The sequence below is a fragment of the Sebastes umbrosus genome, chromosome 2 (assembly GCF_015220745.1).
Source record: "Sebastes umbrosus isolate fSebUmb1 chromosome 2, fSebUmb1.pri, whole genome shotgun sequence".
In the NCBI taxonomy this organism is placed as follows: Eukaryota; Metazoa; Chordata; class Actinopteri; order Perciformes; family Sebastidae; genus Sebastes; species Sebastes umbrosus.
The window spans coordinates 41,338,911-41,357,582 of record NC_051270.1 but is presented as its reverse complement, the minus strand read 5'-3'; the positions used below and the strand labels follow the sequence as shown (position 1 = coordinate 41,357,582).

The 18,672-nt window shown below is 42.9% G+C and overlaps 1 protein-coding gene across 1 annotated transcript in view; it reads left to right on the top strand.

Annotated features, from left to right (window-relative positions):
- The window catches only part of gch1 (GTP cyclohydrolase 1), a 39,255-nt gene that overhangs the window by 7,563 nt on the left and 13,020 nt on the right, over positions 1 to 18,672 (top strand). Inside the window, exon 2 of the mRNA XM_037796469.1 lies at positions 9,546 to 9,655. Coding sequence (XP_037652397.1) covers positions 9,546 to 9,655 — 110 coding nt within the window. The remainder of the gene's footprint in view (positions 1 to 9,545; positions 9,656 to 18,672) is intronic.

Below are 18,672 nucleotides of genomic sequence, written 5' to 3'. Positions count from 1 at the left end.
AACATTGTTTATTTAATCATTCACTCCACCGTTTCCTGCTTCATTCAGAACATGTCAACATGTGGCCTCTTCACTCTGTGTCTGTGTGTGTGTTTGTGTGTGTGTGTGTGGTATTCATTCACGTGTGCACACACATACACACACACACACACAGGAGGCAGCACTATTGAATGTAGAGCTGATGATGAGTGACACTGTCATTACCTGATAACCGCCTCGTCGTTCTGTCACCCAGGGCGTCTGAACCGGCAGTCCTCACCAGCTGCCCTTTATTTAGTTACGGTTGACTTAATGTTACTTTCCCTCAGGGTGTGTGTGTGTGTGTGTGTGTGTGTGTGATACAACTTTAACTGGTGTATGAAGCTGTAATGAGAGGGGGTATAATTCCTCTTTATTACAACAACTTGTTTGTGTAGTTCTGGACATCATTTCAGTAGTAATGACGCAGGGTCATTGAACTGTTTACTGTGGTAATTGGACTAGTACAAAAGAAAATGGTGATTGTTGTTAGTTCTTGTGTTGACAACTGAACCACGTCAGTGGGTCCGTAATGTAAGTAATGTAGCCCTATGATTTCCGTGATGACGAACACACAGATGAATTTGTTGATAAAAATGGAATAAGCTGTAAAACGCGGAATAGCGTGGAATTTGCCAAAATATGGATGCAATTTATGAAAATCAGGGTTTTCCTCCGCCGTTAGAAGCGTTTTTTTCACAGCACCTAGGCCGACTGAACAGAAAAAAAATTTAATGTAAATGTGTGACCTGTCGGGGAGCTTTATAGTGACTTTCAGCTCATTGTTTTGGTTTCCCGGCACTCAACTTTACTCTTCTGATTCATTCTCACCGCTCTCATAGTGTTGTTTTCAGAGAAAAAGCTGTAAAAACCTGCTGAAGACTACCTGCTGCAGCAGTAAACAGAGGGGTCAAAATGACAGATAATTATTAACATTTCAGGTGTCTGATTTTCTGACTGCTTGTGTTTTGTTGCTCTGTCTGAGTTTGTCCCAGCGTGTGTTCTTTCTTTCACTTTAACTTTGTTCATGATTACAAAACTTTCCAAACAGGATTAGCACTTTATTATGGTGTCGACCCGAAGGCAAACAGCATCCACAATCAGTTCTTCTTGTTTGTGGGTCAGTAAGGTTTAAAGAGTGTCCAGGAGTTAGACTCTAACAATTCCAACAATTACAGTTGATTGAAATTCAGATAGATGCAGTTCTGCCTTCCAATAGCAGTATAAAAAAAAGACACTGTGGCAAACAGTAAAACCCCCCTTTAGCTCTAAGGCTGCATTCACACCAAATCAGGCGATGCGGCAGAAACGCCAGTCCTCCCATTCATTTGAATGTGGGTAGTGAGTTTAGGGGATGCCTGCAGTGAAAAGGTGAAACAGAATCAGTTTTTGGAGGTTAGGTGATTAGCGGTGGCTAATCACATTACCGGCAATCAGACGCCCATAAGAAGAAGAGCAGCATGAATGACCAAAATACAACGTTATGTATATACAATGTAATGTTATGTTTCAGTTGTAGTTACTCAATTTGGCCGTGTGCATCAGTTTAAACCCCACCGTGTTGATAGGCGTCGCATCCTGGTTAGTTATTGAGAGTAAATGTGTTTTTTTATTCTGTCGATGCGGACAGTCCATCACTCGTAAGACCCATCATACTCGCAGCATGGCGGCACACAAATGGGCCGTTTAAGTGACACTCCCACACCGCTGCACATAGTTTCATAACAACACATAACACATAGCTTCATAACAACACATAGCTTCATAACAACACATAGCAACAACAGTTTCATAACAACACATAACAGCACATAGTTTCATAACAACACAAAACAACACATAGCTTCATAACAACATGTAACAACAGTTTCATAACAACACATAACAGCACATAGTTTCATAACAACACAAAACAACACATAGCTTCATAACAACACATAACAGCACTTAGTTTCATAACAACACAAAACAACACAGCTTCATAACACATAACAGCACATAGCTTCATAACAACACGTAACAACAGTTTCATAACAACACATAACAGCGCATAGTTCCATAACAACACATAGCTTCATAACAACACGTAACAACACAGTTTCATAACAACACATAACAGCACATAGTTTCATAACGACACATAACAGTACATAGCTTCATAACAACAAATAAGACAGTTTCATAACAGCACATAGTTTCATAACAGCACATGACAGTACATAGCTTCATAACAACACATAACAGCACATAGTTTCATAACAACACGTAACAACACAGTTTCATAACAACACATAACAGCACAAAGTTTCATAACAACACACAGCTTCATAACAACACGTAACAACACAGTTTCATAACAACACATAACAACACACAGCTTCATAACAACCACTAACAACACAGTTTCATAACAACACATAACGGTACGTAGCTTCATAACAACAAATAAGACAGTTTCATAACATCATATAGCTTCATAACAATGCATAACAGTACATAGCTTCATAACAACATACAACATCATGTAGCTTAATTTTTTTATTTATTTATTTGACCTTTATTTAACCAGGTAAAATCAATTGAGAACCAATTCTCATTTACAATGATGACCTGGCCAAGAGGCAGTAGCACAGTCCACACAAGTGACACAAACAGCACAGATACAATACAGTATGACAAACACATGAGAAAATGGCTAAAAACAGCATAGGTAAATTAATAAACACTATGTACAAAAAAAGGCGGATTACTGGATGTTCTTTGTAAAAATGGAAGAGAGAGAGAGAAGTGAGGGCTGGTCAGCAAGTACAGCAGTCAACTATGACTTGTTGCAGCTTTTGTTTGAACATGTTGAGAGAGGTGAGAGCTGTTAGTTTGAGCGTGTTTTGTAGTGAATTCCAGTCATTTGCAGCGGCAAAATGAAAGGAGTTATGACCAAACACAGTACGGACTTTTGGAATGATGAGCCTAATGAAGTCACTGGATCTTAAACAGCGATTACTGTCGGAAATGTGCAGAAGATTGGAGAGGTAGCGAGGGGTCATTCCCAAAATGGATTTGTAGACCAAGAGCAGCCAGTGTTGTAGCCGCCTGGTGTGAAGGGAGGGCCAATCCACCAATCTGTAAAGATCACAGTGGTGGGTGGTGAAGGGTGCACATGTGGCAAAACGGATTGCTGAGTGGTGGAGTGTGTCCAGTTTTCTGAGGGTGGTCTTTGATGCCATTTTATAAATTATATCGCCGTAGTCAAATAGAGGAAGGATGGTCATTTGGTGAATTTGGCAGAGTGTGTGAAGGAGGCCTTGTTTCGATACAGGAAACCCAGTCTAGCTTTGACTTTAGCCAGAAGGTTATTGATGTGTGTGTTAAATGAGAGATGAGTCCAACCAGAAGCCAAGGTATTTGTAGGAGCTGACAAACTCCAGCTCCGAGCCATCAGCACTGTAGATCTTGGGAGGGCTGGGGATGATGAGGTTTTTCCGGTCAAACAGCATACATTTGGTCTTTTTGGAGTTGAGGAGCAGGTGGAGGTTGTGAAAAGACTGTGAGGTGAGGCTTTGTTGAAGAGTGGACACAGCAGAGTGGAGTGAGGGACCAGCTGAATATATGATGGTGTCATCAGCATACAGATGAATCCAGGAATTTCCAGCAGCTTTGGCTACATCATTAATATAAATGGAGAACAAAATAGGGCCTAAGATGGAGCCTTGAGGCACACCTTTAGAGATGGTAAGAGGTTCAGACATGATGTTTTCGGTCTTCACCTGCTGGACACGATCAGCCAGGTAGCTAGCAAACCAGTTGCAACATCTACTGGACAAGCCAATGCTGGTAAGTCTTTGCAGGAGAATGTTATGGTTGACCGAGTCAAAAGCCTTGGCTAGGTCTATAAAGGCAGCTACACAAGTCTGTTTGTTGTCCATGGCGGTGATGACGTCATCAAGGACCTTCAGTGTAGCGGTGGTACATCCGTGGCCTTTCCTAAACCCAGACTGCAGGTCAGACAAAATATGATTTAAGTCAATGAAGTGAATTAGTTGTTTATGTACCAGTTTCTCTGACTTTGGCCAGACAGTGCAAAATGGAAATCGGCCTGTAGCAGTTCGGGTCAGAGCCAGAGCCTCCTTTAAAGAGGGGGAGAATCGTAGCCGATTTCCAGTCAAGGGGGAAAACAGACAGATGAAATGACAGGTTAAACAGGCTTGTAATAGGGGAAGCAATAATATGAGCGGCTGATTTTAAAAACACAGGGTCAAGCCCATCAGATCCAGCTGACTTGTTTGAATCTAACTTAATGAGTTCATCCAGGACTTCCGAAACCTTAACAGGTTGAAGGGAGAAGCTGTTAACGCTGGGTGATGAAGTAGGAGTGTTAGATGAATCTGTTTCAGTGGCAGCTGCACCAAAGAAATTAGATGATTTCACGAAATGTTGGTTGAAGTGTGTGGCCATGCGTTGTTTATCAGTAACAACAATGTCATCAAAAATCAAAGAAGTGGGTAGATGCGGAGAAGCAAGTTTGTTTTCCATGGATTTGACTGTTTTCCAAAAATTCTTGGCGTCAGAGCCACTGGCTGAGAATTCTTCTTTGAAATGACTGATTTTAGCTTTCCTGATCGCCTGTGTTGTTTTGTTCCTGCATTGTCTGAAGGCCAGCCAGTCGGCAGCAGACTGAGAAGACCTCGCTCTCCGCCATGAGGTGTTTTTTAGGCGGATCAGAGCCGCCAAATCGTGACTGAACCAGGGGCTGTAGCGATTCTTCGTCCGGAATCGTTTCAATGGGGCGTGTTTCTCAATGATTAGGCTAAAGGTGTATTTGAAATAAGACCAGACATCTTCCACTGAGGGGATAAGATTGATTCTTTCCCAGTTCACAGCTGCAACATCTTGCAGGAAGGCCTGATTGTCAAAGTTTTTCAGTGAGCGCTTGGTCACAATCACCGGTGGACGTTTGACAGAGAGGCCGGCACGAACGCATGCAATGGCACAGTGGTCACTCAAGTGTTGACTGAAGACTCCAGATCGGTAGTTTGATGGAGTGTTAGTGAGAATAATATCGATCAGTGTGGCAGATGAGGGTGATTTCAAATTATGTCTGGTTGGCTCAGATATAATTTGAAAGAGGTTTAAAGCATCAAATTGCTGTGTAACTAAATCAGGGGGGTTGATCATATTCCAGTTTAGGTCACCCAGAAGGACAAACTCAGAGGAAATGTGAGGGGCCAACAGTTCACCGAGAGCTCTTAATGTGCATGCTGGAGCAGAGGGTGGTCTATAGCAAACAGCAACAGACAGAGTGAAATTTGTTGACAGTTTAAGTTTTAACAGTAACAGTTCAAATTGCTTGGGGACTGATTTAGACAGCGTAACAGAACATTGCAAATGATCTTTTACAAATATAGCCACGCCGCCACCCTTGGTGGATCTATCCTGACGAAAGACATTGTAACCCGGTATTCGAATTTCTAGATCCGAGACACCTTTCTTAAGCCATGATTCAGAGACAGCCAGAACATCAGGGTTTGCAGTGTGCACCCAGGCTTTTAAATAGTCATGTTTTGGCAACAAACTACAGATATTGACATGTAGAAAGCCCAATGATTTACGATCACAAAAATCATTAAACAACAGATTAGAGACAGTGGGACCATGAATAGCGGGCCCTGGGTTTGGGTGAACATTTCCAGAGATGAACAACATGAGAATGATTAACACACGTCTGAGGACAGTGCTAAAACGTTCATATGTTTATCTTTAACAGCTAGGCTGTAGCCAGCAAAGGGGGTCAGGCTGTAGCCGGTTGAAGAGGCCCAGGCTGTAGCAGGTTGAAGAGGCCCAGGCTACAGCCAGCAGAGGAGGCTAGGCTGTAGCAGGTTGAAGAGGCCCAGGCTGTAGCAGGTTGAATTGGCCCAGGCTGTAGCAGGTTGAATTGGCCCAGGCTGTAGCAGGTTGAAGAGGGCCAGGCTACAGCTAGCAGAGGAGTCCAGGCTGTAGCAGGTTGAAGAGGGCCAGGCTACAGCTAGCAGAGGAGGACAGGATGTAGCAGGTTGAATTGGCCCAGGCTGTAGCAGGTTGAAGAGGGCCAGGCTACAGCTAGCAGAGGAGGACAGGCTGTACCAGGTTGAAGAAGCCCAGGCTACAGCTAGCAGAGGAGTCCAGGCTGTAGCAGGTTGAAGAGGGCCAGGCTGTAGCAGGTTGAAGAGACCCAGTCTGTAGCAGGTTGAAGAGACCCAGGCTGTAGCAGGTTGAATTGGCCCAGGCTGTAGCAGGTTGAATTGGCCCAGGCTGTAGCAGGTTGAAGAGGGCCAAGCTACAGCTAGCAGAGGAGGACAGGCTGTACCAGGTTGAAGAAGCCCAGGCTACAGCTAGCAGAGGAGTCCAGGCTGTAGCAGGTTGAAGAGACCCAGGCTGTAGCATGTTGAATTGGCCCAGGCTGTAGCAGGTTGAAGAGGGCCAGGCTACAGCTAGCAGAGGAGGACAGGATGTACCAGGTTGAAGAAGCCCAGGCTACAGCTAGCAGAGGAGACTAGGCTGTAGCAGGTTGAAGAGGCCCAGGCTACATCTAGCAGAAGAGACTAGACTGTAGCAGGTTGAACAGGCCCAGGCTACATCTAGCAGAGGAGGCTAGACTGTAGCAGGTTGAACAGGCCCAGGCTACATCTAGCAGAGGAGACTAGACTGTAGCAGGTTGAACAGGCCAGGCTACATCTAGCAGAGGAGACTAGGCTGTAGCAGGTTGAAAAGGCCCAGGCTACAGCTAGCAGAGGAGACTAGGCTGTAGCAGGTTGAAGAGGCCCAGGCTATAGCTAGCAGAGGAAGCTAGGCTGTAGCAGGTTGAAAAGGCCCAGGCTATAGCTAGCAGAGAAGGCTAGGCTGTAGCAGGTTGAAGAGGCCCAGGCTACATCTAGCAGAGGAGACTAGACTGTAGCAGGTTGAACAGGCCCAGGCTACATCTAGCAGAGGAGACTAGGCTAAAGCAGGTTGAAAAGGCCCAGGCTACAGCTAGCAGAGGAGACTAGGCTGTAGCAGGTTGAAGAGGCCCAGGCTACATCTAGCAGAGGAGACTAGACTGTAGCAGGTTGAACAGGCCCAGGCTACATCTAGCAGAGGAGGCTAGACTGTAGCAGGTTGAACAGGCCCAGGCTACATCTAGCAGAGGAGGCTAGACTGTAGCAGGTTGAACAGGCCCAGGCTACATCTAGCAGAGGAGACTAGGCTGTAGCAGGTTGAAAAGGCCCAGGCTACAGCTAGCAGAGGAGACTAGGCTGTAGCAGGTTGAAAAGGCCCAGGCTACAGCTAGCAGAGGAGACTAGGCTGTAGCAGGTTGAAGAGGCCCAGGCTATAGCTAGCAGAGGAAGCTAGGCTGTAGCAGGTTGAAAAGGCCCAGGCTATAGCTAGCAGAGAAGGCTAGGCTGTAATTTATGGATTTTGTAAGAAACCAATAAATAGGCACTATGCTCTCAGTCCAGTACAAGCTGAAGACACTTTACACGTTACAACAGCCAGATCAACAGATAAAATAAAACATAAATAAAACATAAATTCCGAGCTCACATGCAGACACACAAACACAGGACTGGTCTGGCGGCCATCTTGGAATTCGCATCTAGTGGTGTGGTTGCAGATTGCAATTCATAACAACACATAGCCTCAAACAGCACACAATTTATACAACACGAAGGATACACACCCTCTGACAGTAAGAGCTGATCTGAGGTCTGCTGTCTATCAGAGCCGGCTGTCAATCACCCGCGAACTCCGACCAAACGGTCAAACTAGGCAGCGCTGTTCAAATATGAATCAATATTCTGTTACTGACTGTATTTAACATATAATTACATTTAAAGAACCAGGTTGAATGTGCACTAATTACAGGTTTATATCATAATTCAAAGCATGTCAAATGTGCTGCAGTTAGGATGTGCAAGATAACAGCTAACGTCATAACACAGTGTGAGTGTTGAGCTGCACGGCGGCCAGGAGCAGCTACTATCAGAACAATCAGTTGAAAGATTTATCATATTAAATGGACCAAGAAAGAATACTGATAAACCTGAGCTAAACAACGTCTAGGGTTGAACCTGAGCTATCAATAAAAAGCCACTAGACTTTTGGTTTATTGTGCCAGAAGAGAAGCTAGTTGTCCCAAAGAAGAACGCCTCATCTTCAGAGAAAAAGCTGTCAAAAGTCCCAAATAAGATCAATAGACACCATAAGACAAAAAAACTGTGTGGTGGTGAGAGAGATCTTCATGATAAAGGGTGCCATGGCATCGTGACTCATACTGCGTCATAATCAGACAAACAAAAATGGTAAAACAAAAGAGACTTAAAAGAGCGTCTGAGTGTGTTAAACAACCTGCTGCACTGTTTACACAGCCAGCTTCATACAATAAGCAGCAGAGACTGAAGCAACAAGTCCGCTCTCTGTTGTTTCTGTGACCTCGCCCCCCTCCATCATTCCCTCCAACAGATAGCCAGTCAGGAAATTAAAAAATGCTGCGGTGAGAGCGAGAGGCGTCTGCGTCGTCACAAACAGATAAAGCGGTTTATTGAACCCCCGGCAACTGAAAAATGCAATAAAGCAACAACAGGAAGGAGTGTATGGAAGCACAGCTATAATTAGAAGGCGTTGTTTGCCAGAGAGAAACACCAAAGTCTGCAATGAAAAGTAGTGGAGGTGAACCGGGCGTCCCTGGTGGTCTCCATCTGTCCGTTCTCGAGGGGACGGACAGTGAAGCAGGACGATTTTTGTACACATTTAAAAACTCCAGAGATAAATATTTGCAAAAGACATAAAATAAGGCACAAATATAGCACATAAACTAATAGTAAAATAGCTTTATAGTAAATAAACAACCTCCTAATTAATATGTAAAAAAAATCTAAATGGATTTAAAATTGATAATCATTAAATTAAATACAGTAATTGGTCAATATATTGATGAAAATAAATGCAAAATTCATTAAAAAAAAACAAATTCTTAAAGAAATAGATTTATCAAATTAGAGCTGCAACAATTAATTGATCAGTTGTCAACTATTAAATTAATTGCCAACTATTTTGATAATTGATTTGAGTATGTTTTTTTAAGAAAAAAAAGTCAAAATTCTCTGATTCCAGCTTCTTAAATGTAAATATTTTCTGGTTTCTTTACTCCTCTATGACAGTAACCTGAATATCTTTGACTTGTGGACAAAACAAGACATTTGAGGACGTCAACTTGGGCTTTGGGAAACACTGATCAACATTTTTCACAATTTTCTGACATTTTATAGACCAAACAACTAATCGATTAATCGAGAACATTGTCAAAAGATTAATGGCCAATGAAAATAATTGTTAGATGCAGCCCTAGATCAATGAATGAATAAATAAACTAATAGTGAAGTTAATGACTGAAAGAGAGGTAGCCAAGTATGTACATTTAAAAAAAAAAAAAAATATGTTAAGAAAGCGAACTTGTTTGGTCGTTACGGGAGATTCTTCTTTCGTTTCATCTCTCCTTCATTTTTTTTTCTCCGCAGACGTGCTAAACGACGCCATCTTCGACGAGGACCATGACGAGATGGTGATCGTCAAAGACATCGACATGTTCTCCATGTGTGAACATCACCTGGTGCCCATCTTCGGCAGGGTGAGCACAGACAGGTCTTCCTCCTCTGGTTGAAGAAGCTGCTAGTTCTTCATTAGAATTCATAATTTAATCTATTCATTCATAGATAATATCACATTAGTCTGAGGACGCTCACACTGTATCAGTCCGTCTGTCCAGCACATTTGTCTGACAACTACACGTCCGATTGTTCTGACATTTGATGTGAATATTCGTGGCCCCCAGAGGATGAATCCTGATAAGTTTAGTGACCCTCTGACCTTTACTCTACCGTCACCATCGTTCCGAAAGTTTGACTTTGACACAAAATGTAAAGGTAACGAAATCCACCTGTAAAGCTCACTAATGAACATGTTCTCCATGGAGGGGAGAACTATATCTCCCTTTTTTTATCTAAAATCAAGATTAAAAGTTAGAAAGAAGTGCTTTCGATCAATAGTATTCTGTTTAAAGTTTCTGGTGTGTGTTAGCTAGTAGCTAGGCCCCGTCTTCCCTGAATAAATAGAAGATAATGGCTGGAAAAAGGTATGAGAATGGCCTCCGCGCAAGCAATAGCCTTGGCCAGAGGCATCATGATTTCGGGTTGTGAACGAATTTCTTTAAAATTAAATAAAATAAATAAATAAATCTATTAGAACAAGTTTAAACCAAAACTCAAACGCATTAACACAACTTGCGATTTCTAGGTTGTGGCGGGGTCAGTTTTAAAGCAAAAGTGAAGATAAATCATACATCATATGAAACTAGAAAACCTAAGGAATCCATCGGTACCGACATGTCATACTAGCTGGTCATGAAGGAGGTTAAATAACGCTCCAAACTTATGCTAAATCTTGGCGAGGAAAAACTGTCATGGCCATTTTCAAAGGGGTCCCTTGATCTCTGACCTCCAGATCAATGAATGTAAATGGGTTCTATGGGTACCCACGAGTCTCCCCTTTACAGACATGCCCACTTTATGATAATAACATGCAGTTTGGGGCAAGTCATAGTCAAGTCAGTACACTGACACACTGACAGCTGTTGTTGCCTGTTGGGCTGCAGTTTGCCATGTTATGATTGGAGCATATTGTTTTATGCTAAATGCAGTACCTGTGAGGGTTTCTGGACAATATCTGCCATTGTTTTTTGTTGTTAATTTATTTCCAATAAAAATATATACATACATTTGCATAAAGCAGCATATTTGCCCACTGATATGATAAGAGAATACTTGGCAAATCTCTTTAAGGTATATTTTACACAGAGAAAATGTGCAATTAATTTGCGATTAATTGCGATTAACTATGGACTATCATGTGATTAATCATGATTAAATATTTTAAATGATTGACAGCCCTAATTATTATACATATATTGTAATTAAAAATAAGCAAAAACACAAACTGCATACAGGCCCGCACACCGATACATCTACTAACATATGATAAAAAAAAGGTTGACAGATATAGAATTGTTCATGCATGTCTACATATGCTGTATCTGTATCTCCAGTGTTCACAGCCACCGTGGCAGAAATGTCCAACTGAACACCAAGCGCATAAATTACTACTAAAAACGACTTTGCTGCAGCCAAGTTTCTTTGCTTTCTGATAGAATCAATAAAGTGGACTTTTTTTGTTTCTTAGAGGAAGCTGCAACTATTCCTAATCTAATACAAAAAGATTGTCACAAACATGGTAAGAGATGTGTGTCTTAAAAACCATCTTATCTGGAGGCTGCTGGTCTGAACAACAGAGAACATGAGAAACAATCAGATTAGCTCAGATCTGTTTATCCTGCGTTTGTTTTAGCCTCCTCCTCCTCCTCCTCCTCCTCCTCCTCTTCCTCCTCCTCCTCCTCCTCCCTGCTGCAGCTTTCACATCAGTCTCCACTGAGAAACCTGATTGGCCTCTTCCCTCTTTCTGATTCTGCGTCCTTCATCCCTCCACCTTCGCCCGCAGGTGCATGTCGTTTAAGACAATAGGGGCTGGCAGCTCGTTCTTTTCCACCGGTGTAAATGGGCTCTGATGACAGCAGTGAATCACACAAACACTTACAACACCTACTGTGTTAGGGTGTGTGTGTAGTGGCCATCAGGTGGCTGTTCATGTCCCTAAACCTGCTCCCTCCCCTCGTCATTGTCAGCAGCGTCGCCTCTTATCCAGCCTCTCTCATCTGTCCGTCTGTTTGTCTGTTGTGTCTCAGTGACTCACCACACAGAGAGATCGTCTCCTCCACCTCCTCCTCCTCCTCCTCCTTCATCCTCCTCTATTGTTGGTCAGACGGCCTACAGGTAGCAACTGGCTGCTGATAAACTGTTTCAATGTCTGCAGCACAAGAGCAGTTTATTACAGACTGTTATTAACTTTACGATCAGCAGAGCCGCTGTCTGTCTCAACCTTTGGTCTCATATTCAGCCTTTAAAAGTCCCATAAAATGTTATCAGTACTTCTTAATGTGATGTATTTTTCAGGCTATTGAGGGGTCATTTTTAAGTGTAAACCGAAGAGCTACTAGTTATGGAGAGAAAGGCAGTTTTAGAGGTTTGGGACACTTTACGGTGTCTAGTTTGGGTCCATCCGCGGATCTTTGTTTCGTGTTGTCCTCTATCTCTTTTCGGTAATTTCCTGCTCCAAATGATATACAAAAAAACATATATGTATAAAAAAGAAAGGTGGAAAAGAAATACACTTTTCTAGGAAGTTAAAATGCCCGTTCTTTCTTTGTAGACATTTTGTGAGACGAAACTTAAAGGTCCAGTGTGTAGGATCTGGCAGTATCTAGCGTTGAGGTGAGAAGATTGCAACCAACTGAAGCCTCTCCTGTGTGCCAAGCGTGTTGAAGAGCTCCGGTGGCCGACATGAAAATGCAAATGTCCCTCTCTAGAGCCATCTGGAGCAGAGCCAGTGCTCAGAGTATGTGTATGAGGGAAGTGAGTGGTGAAGCAAGAGAGAGAGAGCGACGGCGACGGGAGCGAGTAACGTTATCGACTTCAGTCCAAGCAGGAAAAGTTAACAGAGTTTGGTTTGTCCGTTCTGGGCTACTGTAGGAACATGGAGGACTCAGTGGAGAGGACCCTCTCCCTATGGAGATGTAAACGGCTCATTCTAAGGTAACGAAAACACAATGATTCTTATTATCAGGTGATTATACACTAAAGGAAACATACTTATTAATATTATATTCCATTTCTGCCAATAGATCCCCCTAATTGTTACACACTGGTCCTTTAAACCCACAAAACTGTTGAAAGCTGCAGTTGGTAACTTAAATAAAAATTAATTTTAGTCATATTTGCTCAAACTGTTACTATACCCTGACAGTAGTACATGAGCCAGATAATCTGTGTCAAAATCAAGTTCCTCTGCCTCCTTTTAGCGCTCCTGATGGCATTTGAAAGATTCCACTGCACCCAACCAATCAGAGCCGAGGTTTCTCTGACGCAGCTGTCAGTCAGTCAGTCAAAATCCGATCAAATGGTCTAACTAGGCAGCGCTGATCAAATATGAATCAATATTCTGTTACTGTAATGCCTATTTCTCTCCTCAAATGTTTTCAGAAACATCTTGTAGTGCACGGTTTAGCTGTAAAATGAGAAAGTTTATGACCCGGCAGCCTTGTTGAAAACAGTCGAGCCAAAACCAAGTAGCGCCCACCGACAGGGTCACAAACTTTCTCATTTTACAGCTAAATAGTAACTAATGCAGTCTAATACAACAGCTATGCAATAAATCTTACTTTCTTCTACCTTTTTGTTGTAGAGAGGCAAAATAATAGAACCTTTGTGATTTATTACATTACTTTTAAATAGGTGTACCTAATAAACTGGCAACTGTAAGTGTGTTGAAACAAGCATTATTATTATATACATATACATATTTAACATTGTCATAAATATTTTCCCCCTAAACACATAGCCCAGACATATTATCACTTTATAAAGTTATTATGATTAACATGTTAGCAAACAGTTGTCCAAAAGACACGGAGCAATATTAGCATTCATTTGGAGCATGTTCACTCTCCTTTTAGCTCCGTTTTGGCCTCCACCAACTCTTATCTGTCTACCGTTTGGTACTGGACAGGTAGTGTTGCGGGTTCATCTGAGCTTAGTTTGCTGGAAACGAACTGTAAATGTGACGTAAACCAAAACTATCAACTAAAAGTGACTAAACTTAAATAAACATGTTTTTTTTACCTCGCCCCATCGTCACACCCAGCATGTGCCAGTAAATATGAATATTGTGTGCAGATAAGGGAAAAAGCGTCCGTCACAGTCGCTCTGCTTCATGTCGATATGTCAGGCTGCTCCAGCAGAGAGGGAGGAAACTGGAAGAAAAAGAGATCTTTGCACGCTTGTTGCCGCTGCCCTTTCTCTCATCTTGTCAACAAATTGCGTCTGACATTTGAGTGGAGCGTGTGTGTGTGTGTGTGTGTGTGTGTGTGTGTGTGTGTGTGTGTGTGTGTGTGTGCATGTGTGCGTGCGTGCGTGCGTGCATGCGTGTCTGTGTGTGTGTAAAGAGAATTAGAGCCTCCAGACATCCACAACAGTGATTCTCCAGCTGATGACTCCGTCTCTTCCTCCTCTCGTCTGTTGTTCATCCACCTGCTCTGCTCTCGTCTTCGTCTTGTGTTTCCGTCTTTTTCTGTCTGTTTCTGTCATATTGGTCATATTGAAACTAATGTGTGTGGTAAACTCTCATTTACTCGACCTCAGCGATTCTTTTACACCACAGGAGCTACTAACTTAAAGTACGCTTGAGGGAAAACCATTAATTGACTATTTCAGTGGAATTGCCCTTAAAGTAAAAAGCAGGTGGAGGTGCTAGTGTACTGTGTTACAGTTAAAGCATTTTAACTCACCAGACTAACTCAAAATTTGGGTTTGAAGAGGAAAACCTGATGGAGCTATCATGTTGATGTTAAGATGTGAATTGGACATAAATTAATGCTAAGGCATTTTGCATTCTGCAGCTCTCTTCGACTTTACAGAGCTTCATAGTGAATTTCAGCTCATCGTTTATCTGTTCGGCCCAGAACTTACGACACTAAAGGAACAGTGTGTAGCATTTCGGGGGATCTATTGGCAGAAATAGAATATAATATCAATAAGTATGTTTTCTTTAGTGTATAATCACCTGAAACTAAGGGTGCTTTCACATTAGGGACCCGGGCCTGGATCCGAGTACCCTTGTCCCCAAAGTCCAGTTCGATTGATTGGTGTGAACGCTCTGTACCGTACACGGGCACGGTTCGTCGATCGGTACTCCAGTCCACTTGAAAAGGTGGTCTGGAGTACGGTTCATGTGTACCCGGGTACGGTTCGCATCAGGTGTGAAAGCCAACCGTACCAAAACACGGAAGTGGACCGCTATTTAACGTGAGTAACTTTAGCAGTCAGCAAATAGTATATATCTGTAAATGCTCACAGCATGCGCCGATCTCATTCTCTGAACTGCACGGCCATGGATGATAAAGCAGGAAAGGAGACGAGAGGTTCATTAAAATATAAACAATAGTAGGCGATGGGTTTGGGCGATGTTTGTTATTTTATTTAGCTAGTTTAATGGTCTACCGCTGAAGAACGAGAGACACTCAGCTGCTCAGTGGGCAGAGAGAGCGACAGCGGAGGGAGAGAACGTGTAGAGCGGCATATTTTCACATCAAACTCTGTGAAATAAGAGTTTATTTCGACCAAACCAGAGTTGGTGATTGTTGGAGACTAACGACGACAGTTTTGGTGAGTTTTATTTTGTTTCTGTTGAGTTGAAGTGTTTTACGATGCTTTACGACGGAACAACTTTACTAATGTGAAAGCTGATCAGAGAGGGGGGGCAATCGTACTCGGGCACGGTACGGATCAATCGTACCTAATGTGAAAACGCCCTAAGAATTGTTGTGTGTTCGTTAGCTTAGAATGATCCGTTTATATCTACATATGGAGCGGGTCCTCTTCACAGAGCCGGCCGCCATGTTTCTACAGTAGCGCGGAACGGACAAATCAAATACTGGCTCTAGAGAGGGACATTCGCGTTTTCATTTCGGCCACCGTAGTTCTACTACACACTTAGCACATGGGAAAAGTTTTAATAATTAGTTCAGTCACAATTGTTTTGACTTGGGACTTGCCTGTCTTGACTTTGGTCTTGACTTTGGACTTGCCTGTCTTGACTTGGGACTTGACTTGGGACTTGCCTGTCTTGACTTAGGACTTAACTTGGGACTTGCCTGTCTTGACTTAGGACTTGACTTAGGACTTGCCTGTGTTGACTTGGGACTTGCCTGTCTTGTCTTTGGACTTGCCTATCTTGACTTGGGACTTGCCTGTCTTGACTTGGGACTTGACTTAGGACTTGCCTGTCTTGACTTGGGACTTGCCTTTCTTGACTTGGCCCTTGACTTGGGACTTGCCTGTCTTGACTTGGGTGTTTGGACTTGACTGTCTTGACTTGGGACTTGCCCGTCTTGACTTTGGACTTACCTGTCTTGACTTGGGTCTTGACTTGGCATTTGATTTGGGACTTGCCTGTCTTGACTTGGGACTTGCCCGTCTTGTCTTTGGACTTGCCTGTCTTGACTTGGGTCTTGACTTGGCATTTGACTTCGGTCTTAACTTAAGACTTGCCTGTCTTGACTTGGGACTTGACCTGGGATTTGCCTGTCTTGACTCAGGATTTGCCAGTCTTCACTTGGGACTTGAGTGCAAATACTTGAGACTTACTTGTGACTTGCAAAACAATGTTAAAATGGCATTACATTTTGTGAAGAGCACATTATGAATTGTTTAGGACTCGAAACTCAAAGTTTAAGACTTGGGACTTGCCTGTCTTGACTTGGGACTTGCCTTTCTTGACTTGGCCCTTGACTTAGGACTTGCCTGTCTTGACTTGGGTGTTTGGACTTGACTGTCTTGACTTGGGTCTTGACTTGGGACTTGCCTGTCTTGACTTGGGTCTTGACTTAGGACTTGCCCGTATTTACTTGGGATTTGCCTGTCTTGACTTGGGTCTTAACTTGAGACTTGCCTGTCTTGACTGGGGACTTGCCTTTCTTGACTTGGCCCTTGACTTGGGACTTGCCTGTCTTGACTTGGGAGTTTGGACTTGACTGTCTTGACTTGGGACTTGCCCGTCTTGACTTTGGACTTGCCTGTCTTGACTTGGGTCTTAACTTGGCATTTGACTTGGGACTTGCCTGTCTTGACTTGGGACTTGCCCGTCTTGACTTTGGACTTGCCTGTCTTGACTTGGGTCTTAACTTAAGACTTGCCTGTCATGACTTGGGACTTGACCTGGGATTTGCCTGTCTTGACTCAGAACTTGCCTGTCTTGATTCGGGACTTGGGACTTGCCTGTCTTGACTTGGGGTATGACTTAGCACTTGCCTGTCTTGACTCAGGATTTGCCAGTCTTCACTTGGGACTTGAGTGCAAATACTTGAGACTTACTTGAGACTTACTTGTGAAGAGCACATTATGAATTGTTTAGGACTCGAAACTCAAAGTTTAAGACTTGGAACTTGCCTGTCTTGACTTGGGACTTGTCTTTGCATTTGCCTGTCTCGACTTGGGACTTGACTTCGAACTTGCCTGTCTTGACTTGGGTCTTGCCTGTCTTGACTTTGGACTTGCCTGTCTTGACTTTGGACTTGCCTGTCTTGACTTGGGTCTTGACTTGAAACTTGCCTGTCTTGACTTGGGACTTAACTTTGGACTTGAGTGCAAAGACTTACTTATGACTTACAAGCCAATGAATTGTTACCACCTCATGTTAGATGATGGATTTTTCCCCCCCTTGTCACAAGCCATTTTTCCCATGCAGGAAAGAATGAACATTATGAGTACCACAGAGCTCAATCTAAAATGCTGTGTAATGCTGCCACTTCTTCTATCCTTTAGTGAAAACAGGATTAACTAGTATCTATCTGATAGAACAAATCTGATCTTGAATTTTATCAGTGTGCAGGTTTGTCTTTAACGCCAATGACTCGTGGCTTCTCTTAGACTTGAGTCTTTTGACTTGAAAATATATTTTTTATAATTAAGTTCAGTCACACTTGTTTTAACAAATAAGTACAAATTTTAAAAAGCATTCATGATGTTTGTAAATGTAATATATTATTACTCTGTTGTTAAAATGGCATCACATTTGGTGAAGAGCACATTTATGACTTGAAACTCAAAGTTTAGGACTTGGGACTTGACTCTGGACTTGCCTGTCTCTACTCAGGACTTGCCTGTTTTGACCTAGGATTTGACTTGAGACTTGCCTGTCTTGACTTGAGACTTGCCTGTTACGATTTGGGACTTACCTGTCTTGACTCTGGACTTGCCTGTCTTGACTTGGGGTGTGACTTAAGACTTGCCTGTCTTGACCTGTCTTGACTTAAGAGCGTATTATCAATTGTTTAGGACTCAAAACTCAAAGTTTAGGACTTGGGACTTGCCTGTCTTGACTTGGGACTTGACTTTGCATTTGCCTGTTTTGACCTAGGACTTGACTTGAGCCTTGCCTGTCTTGACTCGGGACTTGCCTCTCTTGTCTTGGGACTTGCTTGTCTTGACTTGGGGTGTGACTTGGGACTTGACTCAGGACCTCCCTGTCTTGACTCAGGTTTTGCATGTCTTGACTTGTGATTTGACTTTGGACTTGAGTGCAAAGACTTGTGAGTTACTTGTGACTTGCAAAACAATGTTAAAATGGCATTACATTTTGTGAAGATTGCATTATGAATTGTTTAGGACTTGGGACTTGCCTGTCTCTACTTGGGACTTGACTTTGCATTTGCCTGTCTTGACTTGGGACTTGACGTGGAACTTGCCTGTCTTGACTTGGAACTTGACTCGGGACTTGCCTGTCTTGACTTGGGACTTGCTTGTCTTGACTTGAGACTTGCCTGTCTTGACTTGGGATTTGACTCTGGACTTGCTTGTCTTGACTTTGGACTTGACTTGGAACTTGAATCTGGACTTGCCTGTCTTGAGGTCACCAAATCAGTGGGAGTCATCCCCTGAGACCATGACTGTCACAGATCATTTGATGGAAATCTACCCAGCA